This window comes from Rattus norvegicus, chromosome 4 (genome assembly GCF_021556685.1).
Source record: "Rattus norvegicus strain SHRSP/BbbUtx chromosome 4, alternate assembly SHRSP_T2T, whole genome shotgun sequence".
Lineage (NCBI taxonomy): Eukaryota > Metazoa > Chordata > Mammalia > Rodentia > Muridae > Rattus > Rattus norvegicus.
In genome coordinates, this window is record NC_141537.1 from 87452482 (window position 1) to 87461114 (window position 8633).

The 8633-nt window shown below is 39.6% G+C and overlaps 1 protein-coding gene across 1 annotated transcript; it reads left to right on the top strand.

The window, feature by feature from the left end:
- Positions 1-1799: 1799 nt before the first annotated feature.
- Vom1r70 (vomeronasal 1 receptor 70) lies at positions 1800-2703 on the top strand. The gene is given in 2 exon segments (NM_001009519.1): positions 1800-2121; positions 2123-2703. Coding segments are annotated over 2 exon segments (903 nt in total).
- The last annotated feature ends 5930 nt before the right edge of the window (positions 2704-8633 follow it).

Sequence of the window (8633 nt, forward strand, 5' to 3'; positions counted from 1 at the left end):
GTCCCACCCTGGACTATCTGAAAACACTGCACACTCAAACGATAGCCTGCAAACGAAAGCATGTATTCCTTCCTCTTGCGTGCCCATGGGTGAATCTAAGCCGCTAAGAGGCTTGCTCAGTCTGAAGGCAGGAAATCCTTGCAGCAGTGTCCCTCCCAAAATTCACAGCAGCAGCAGCTAGTGTAGCTTCAGCTTCTTGGCCTCCTCTTCACGCCTCATTTCCTCCAAGTCCTCTTGCATACCTAGTCTTAAACTCTTGGCTTCCTCCTTCTGCTGCTCCTTCCAACTGCTCTCCATATAACGTAAGGCATAGTCACTTTCGTCTTTGTATTTCTTTCGGTCATAGCCAAAGATCTCTCGAATGTGCTTGGATATTTCTTCCTGAGGTTCTCCTTCATCTTCGATGAAATCATCCATTTCCGAGTCATATTCATCATCATCATCATCATACTCTCGAGGCCTTTTGTAGCCAGTGGGGAAGGGTAGCCTCTGAGGACCTTGGGCAGATCTGTAGCCAGAGGGGAGAGTCTTCATTCCATTCATCTGTCCATTGCTTGACCGACTAATAATATTCTTCGAAGAAATTGTCTCTGAGACAACAGTGCATTTGGGCTTTGTGGGGACACCAGAGTTACTAACTGTTCGTCCAGGTCCTAAGCTGCTCACTGGTCTTCCAGGGCCTGAACTGGCAGTTCGTCCAGCTGGAATGGAACCACTTATGGGTCTCCCAGGGCCACTGACTGACCGCCCAGGAAGGCCTAGATTGTTCATTGGTCGTCGAAGGTCATGTGGACTGTTTATAGGCTGCCCAGGGCCTCCAGAACTGCCCACAGGTCTTCCAGAACCAGCAGATCCACTGATGGGACGCCCGGGGCCATTAGAGCTGCTTGCAGGTCGCCCAGGGCCACTTGTACCATTGAGTGTTCGTCCAGAGGGATGTGAATTGCTGGCCGGTTTTCTGATTCCACTGACTGACTGCTCAGGCCCTGAGCTGGAGCTGCCGTTCTGGCGCCTGGACACAGGGCCAGAACTAAGTGCAGGCCGAGCTGTACCCGGGCCAGGTTGCCCCGGAGCAGAGCCAGAGTTGCTGCCCGGTTGTCTGACACCTGGACTCTTAGCTTTGTTGCTAACACCATTTATAACTATATTAAAAGTACACTGATGTTCTCCCAATATATCTGTGTCTTCAATTCTAAACTCTGAGAATGTAAAATTTCATGGAGGAAAAAATGTTGAAAAAATTAAATGAAATATACCTTTTCATGGTTAAAATAGTGAGATAACCATGATTTATCACTGTGATTCTATCAGAATTATGAGTTAAAACATGCACAGATGCAAAAGAGCATAGTAAAATTACAGAATATGAGGCAGAATTGCCTAATATTTTTCCAATACCAACATACATTTTGTTCAGCTACATGAATGTTATAAATATCCTGTACTTATTACTACAATTTTAAGTGTTAACTAGGGATGAAACTACTGAAATTGAGATAGGATTTCTAAGGCATTAGACTCAGTTGCATGAGACAAAAAGTGTTCATTCTGTATAGATATGAAAATAAAGGCACTTATCTATAATATTTTGTTCATAGATCGTATGTAATAATGTCGGTGATGATGTACAGTCTGAAATAGCAGAAGTTGAAGAGACTGATTAATGAAGAATTAGTAGAGAAAATAGAATGATCATATGGACCCCCCACTCAATTAATCACAAGTTTCACTTTTCTGTTTTTTTCAGGTCTATGAACTACACTTCTACTATGCTCTTAAGATGAGTATACTGTGCATTTATGTCCTCATTAGAGAATGTTCTTTATTTCCAAGCCGGACTTGGAGTCCTAGCCAATATGTTTCTTCTTCTTTTCTATATTTTCATAATTCTAGGTCAAAGACCTAAACCCATGGACCTGATCTCCTCTCAATTGACCTTTGTTCACATATTGATGTTTCTCACTGGAGGAAATATTGGAATTGCAGACATATTTGAGTCACTAAACATTAAGAATGACATCAAATGTAAGGCAACATTTTATACAAGTCGAGTGATGAGAGGCCTCTCTATCTCTGTCACCTGCCTCCTGAGTGTGTTCCAGGCTGTCACTATCAGTCAGTCCCAGTACCTCTTTGCTGGCAAAATTTAAACATCAACTAAAAAAATACATGATCAATGCTTTATTCTATATTTGGTGTTTCAATTTATCTGTCAGTAGTTACATGCTGTTCTATGTTGGTGGTTTTACCAATGTGAGTGAGACCAAACAGATGAATGTCACTAAATCCTGCTCGCTCTTCCCCATGAACTACATTATTAGGGGATTAATTTTTACATTGTCAACCTCCAGAGGTGTGTTTCTTGTAGCAGTCATGCTGTCCACAAGTGCATACATGGTGAATATTTTGCATAGACATCAGAGGCAATGAAAGCATCTTCATAGCAACAGAAACCCGAGAACATCCCCTGAGAAAAAGGCCACCCAGACCATCTTGCTGCTGGTAGTTTTCTTTGTGGTCATGTACTGGGTGGACTTCATCATCTCATTCACCTCACTCCTGCTATGGATGTACAACCCAGTCATCCTGACTGTTCAAAAGTTTTTGATGAAAGCCTATCCTATAATTACTCTTTTGGTACAAATCAGTTCAGATAAGAGAATAATCAATGTGTTGAAAAACTTGCAGTCCAAATGCCACTAGAGTTTGTTTTTATTTTTTACATATTCATTTTACATGTGACACACTGCTCCTTTTTCAGTTATCCCCTGTCCCAATCCTTCTCCCACACCTGCTTCTTCTCCATTAAGGGAGTACCCCTTGGGAATCACCCCACCCTGGCAATTGAACTCTCTGTGAGGTTAAGGGATTCCTTTCCCACTGAGGCCAAAGAGGCAGTCCAGATAGAAGAGCATGTCCCACATATAAGGAACAATTTTTGGGATAGCAGCCACTCAAGTTGTTTGTGACTTACATGAAGACCAAGCTACACATTTGTTATATATGTGTGGCAAGCCCTATGCTCAACCCATGTACATTCTTTGTTAGGCATTGCAGTCTCTGAGAGACCCAATGGTCCAGGTTAAGTTGACTCTATTGGTTTTCTTGTGGATTTCCCACCCCCATTGGGGCTTCAATCTTTTCTCCTGATCTTCTATAAGTGTCCCTAAGCTCCATCTACAGTAGATGTGGGTGTCTCAATCTAAGTCAGTTGCTAGGTGGAACCTCTCAGAGGAAATACATGCCAGATTCCTGTTCCAAACAAAAGAGTGTATCATTTATAGTGCCAGGGATTTATGCTTGCTTATGGGATGGATATCAAGTTGGTTCTGTTATTGGCTGGCTATTCCCTCAGTCTCTGCTTCATTCCCCATCCCTGCATTCCGGTATTCCTATAGATAGGATAATTTTGGGGTCTAAAGTTTTGTGGTGGGTCAGTGTTGATATGACTCCTCTGGTGTTCTTGCCCAACCACAGACGTAATCTCCCAGGGCTCCATATCGCCAATGCTGTGAGATATTGTTAAGGATACCCCAATTCTTTTGTGTCTTCCATATCTTTGTTCTCCACATCTTTTTGGAGATGTCCACTTCCTGTCCCTGCCCCTGTCAGATACAGATTTCCATTCATTCATATGACCATCTTGATATCACACTTGCTCCACAACTGACGTCCCTCATGCCCTCTGATCTGCTTTCTCACCCAGTTCCTTCCATTATCTGTCTTCCATGGCTTTTCCATTTCCCCCTTCCAAATGAGGCTCAAGTGTCCTTGCTTGTGTCCTCCTTCCTGTTAAGGTTCTTTGAGTCTGTGGAGTATAGCATGTACATCTTGTATTTTATGGCTAATACCCACATATTACTGAATATATACCAGGCATGTCTTTTGGAATTTGGTTACATCACTCATAATGTTATTCTCAAGATCCATCCATTCTCCTGCAAAATTCATGATGTCTTTTCATTTAATCTCTGATTAGTAAGTATTCCATTGTGAGGATGTACCACATTTTCTTTATCCACTCTTCAGTTGAGGGACATCTAGGTTGTTTTCTGTTTTTGTGGGTTATGAATAAAGATGGTATGAAAATAGTTGAGCAATTGCTTTTGTGGAATGTTGGAGCATATTTTGGGTATATTCCCAGGAGTGTTACACCTGGGTCTTGAGTGAGAACTATTCCCATTTTTCTTAAAAACAACCAAATTGGTTTCCAAAGTGGTTGTAAAAATATGCACTCCCACCAGCAATTTCCATTGGGTGTTTCTTGTGCTATACATCATTGCAACATGTATTATCAGTTGAGATTTTGATCTTAGCTGTTCTGATGGATGTAAGAAGGAATCTCAGAGTTGTTTTGATTTACATTTCCCTGATGAGTGAGGACTTTGAACATTTCTTTAAGTGCTTCCCAGCCATTCAGGATTCCTTTGTTGGGATTTCTGTGTAGACCTGTACCTCATTTTTAATTGGGTTATTTGAGTTATTGGTGTCTAACTGCTTGAGTTCTTTATAAATTTTGGAAACTAGCCCTCTGTAAGATGTGGAGTTGTTGAAGATCCTTTACCAATCTGTAGAGTGCTCACTTGTCCTACTGACAGTGTCCTTTGCTTTACAGAAGCTTTGTACTTTTATGAGGTCCCTTGTATCAATTGTTGATCTTACAGCTTGAGCTGTTGATGTTCTGTTCAGGAAACTGTCTTCTCTACCAATGCATTAAAGGATATTTCCCACTTTCTCTTCTATGAGATTTAGTGTATCACCTACCCACCCACCCACTCCAAACTGGCTTCCTGCCCTGGCATTATTGTAAACTGAAGCATCAAGCCTTCACAGGATCCAGGGCTTCCCCTCACATTGATGCCATACAAAGCTATCCTCCACCACATATACAGTTGGGGCAAGGGTCCCACCATGTTTATTCATTTATTGGTGGTTTAATTCCTGGGAACTCTGGGGGATCTGGTTGGTTGATGTTGTTGTTCTTCCTATGGATTGTAAACCCCTTCAGATCTTTGAGTCCTTTCTCTAACTCCTCCATTAGGGACCCCGTGCTTAGTCCAGTGCTTGGTGGTGAGCATCCACCTGCATCTGTCAGGTTTTGGTAGGACTTCTCAGGAGACAACTATATCAGTCTCCTGCCAGCAAGCACTTCTTGGCATCCCCAGTAGTGTCTTGGTTTGGTGTCTGTATATGAGATGGATCCCTAGGTCAGACACCTCTGGATGACCTTTCTTTTAGTCTATATTTTGTTCCCCCTTCTAAGAGGTACAGAAGCATCCATATTTTGGTCTTCTTTCTTTATCTTCATGTGGTCTTTGAATTGTATTTTGGGTATTCCAAGCTTTTGGGCTAATATCTACTTATCAGAGAGGGCATACCATGTATGTTTTTTTTTTTGACTGTGTTATCTAACTCAGGAAGATATTTTTTAGTTCTATTCATTTGCATAAGAATTTCATGAAGTCACCATTTTTAATAACTGAGTAGTGTATTATTGTATAAATGTACCATATTTTCTATATCCATTTGTCTCTTGGAGGACATCTGGGTTCTTTCCTACATTTGGATACCATAAATAAGGCTTCTATGAACATAGTAGAGCACGTGTCCTTGTTATATGTTGGAGCATCATTTGGTTATATGCCCAAGAGCTGGGTCCACAGGTAGTACAATATCCAATTTTCTGAGGAACCACCAGATTGATTTCCAGAGTGGTTTTACCAGCTTGCAACCCCACCAAAAATAAAAGAGTGTTCCTCTTTCTCCACCACCCTCATTAGCATCTGCTGTTATTTGAGGTTTTGATATTAATCATTCTGACTGGTTTGAGGCGGAATATCCTTGCTGTTTCCCTGATGACTAAGAATGGTGAACATTTCTTTAGGTGTTTCTCATCCATTCAGTTCTCCTCAGTTGAGAATTCTTTGCTTAGATCTGTACCTCATTTTTATAGGGTTATTTGGTTCTCTTGTGTCTAACTTCTTGAGTTATTTGTATATATTGGATTTTAACCCTCTACACATGTAAGATTGTTAAAGACCTTTTCCCAATTTGTTGGTTGTTGTTTTGTCCTAATGACAGTGTCCTTTGCCTTACAGAAGCTTTGCAATTTTATGAGGACTCATTTGGTGATTCTTGATCTTAGACCATATGTCACTGGTGTTTTCTTCAGGAAATTTTCTTCTGTGCCCATGTGTTTAATGCTCTCCCCATTTTCTCTTCTATTACTTCCAGAGTATTTGGTTTTATGTGGAAGTCCTTGAACTACTTGGTCTTGAGCTTTGTACAAGGCAACAAGAGGGTCAATTTGCATTCTTCTACATGCTGACCTCCAGTTGGACCAGAACCATTTGTTGAAAATTCTGTCTTTTTTTCCACTGGATGGTTTTAGCTCCTTTGTCAAAGACCAAGTGACCATAGGTGTGTGGGTTCATTTGTGGGTCTTCGTTATATTCCACTGATCTACCTGCCTGTCTCTGTACCATTACCAAGTAGTTTTTTTAATCATGCTTGCCCTATAATACAGCTTAAGGCCAGGGATTGTGATTCCCCCAGAAGTTCTTTTATTATTGAGAATAGTTTCACTATCCTGGGATTTTTGTTATTCCAAATGAATTTGCAAATTGTTCTTCCTAACTCTATGAAGAATTGCATTGGAGTTTTGATGGGGATTGCATTGACTCTGTATTTGCTTTTGGCCATTTTTACAATATTAATCCTGCCAACCTATGAGCATAGGAGATCTTCCTATATTCTGAGATTTTCATAGATTTCTTTCTTTTCAGAGACTTGAAATTCTTGTCATACAGATCTTTAACCTTCTTGGTTAGGATAACACCAAGGTTTATTATTTTATTTGTGACTATTGTGACGGGTATTGTTTCTTTAATTTCTTTCTCAGCTTGTTCATCCTTTGAGTAGAGGAAGGCTACTGATTTGTCTGAGTTAATTTTAGACCCAGCTGAAATTGTTTATCAGTTTTACAAATTCTCTGATAGAATTTTTGGGGTCACAAGTATACTATCCTATCATCTGCAAGTAGTGAAAATTTGACTACTTCCTTTCCAAATCATATTCCATCTACCTACTTTTGTTGTCTAATTGCTCCAGCTAAGTTTTCTAGTACTATATTGAATAGATAGGGAGAGAGTGGGCAGCTTTATTTAGTCGCCGAACTTAGTGGGATTGCTTCAAGCTTTTCTCCATTGGTTTGCTGTATATTGCTTTTACTATGTTTAGGTATGGGCCTTGAATTCTTGGTCTTTCCAAGATTTTTATCATGAAGGTGTATTGAAATATGAAAAATGTTTTCTCAGGATCTAAGGAAGTGAATATGTAGTTTTTTCTTTGAGTTTGTTTACATAGTGGATTACATTGATGGATTTCTGTATATTGAGGCATTACTGCATCCATTGGATGAAGCCTACCTGATCATGATGGATGACCATTTTGGTGCGATATTGGATTTGATTTGTAAGAATCTTATTAAGTATTATGACACTGATATTCATAAGTAAAATTGGTCTGAAGTTTTCTTTGTTGAGTTTTTGTGTGGTTTATGTATGAGCATAATTATGGCTTTGTAGATAAATTGGGTAGTGTTCTTTCTGTTTCTGTTTTCTATAATAGTTTGAAGAGTATTGGTATTAAGTCTTCTTTGAAGATCTGATAGAATTCTGCAGTAAACCTTTCGGGTCCTGGCTTGTTTTGGTTGGGAGACTTTAAATGAGTGCTTCTATTTCTGTCGGGGTTATGGGAATGTTTAGATGGTTTATCTGATCAAGATTTAATTTTGGTACCTAATATCTGTCTATGAAATTGTCCATTTTCTCCAGATTTTCCAGTTTTGTTGAGTATAGTCTTTTGTAGTAGGATCTGATAATGTTTTTGAATTTCCTCAGTACCTGTTGTTATGTTTCCCTGTTCATTTCTGATTTTAAAAATTTGGACACTCTCTCTGTGCCCTCTGGTTAGTATGGCTAATGGTTTATCTCTGCTTTTGATTTTTCCAAAGAACCAGCTCCTGGTATTATTGATTTTTTTGTATAGATCTTTTTGTTTCTTCTTGGTTGTTTTCAGCCCTGAGTTGGATTATTTACTGCCATCTACTCCTATTGGGTGTATTTGCTTCTTTTTGTTCTAGAGATTTCAGATGTGCTGTCTAGCTGCTAGTGTATGCTCTCTCTAGTTTCTTTTTTGAGGCATTCAGAGCTATGAGTTTTCCTCTTAGTGCTGTTTCCATTGTGTCCTATAATTTTAGACATGTTGTGCTTTCATTTTCATTAAATTCTAAAAAAGCCTTTAATTTCTTCCTTTATTTCTTCCTTGACCCAGTTGTCATTGAGTTGAGTGTTGTTCACTTCCATGCGAATGTGGGCTTTCTGTTGTTTTTGTTCTTACTGAAGTCCAGACTTAGTCCACAGTGATCTGATAGGATAGAGGGGATTATTTTGATCATCTTGTATCTACCGAGGACTGTTTTATGACTGATTATATGGTTAATATTTGACAAGGTAGCATGAGGTGCTGAGAAGATATGTTCATTTGTTTTAGAATAAAATGTTCTACAGATATCTGTTTCATCTATTTCGTTCATAACCTTGGTTTATTTCTCTGTGTCTCTGTTTAGTTTC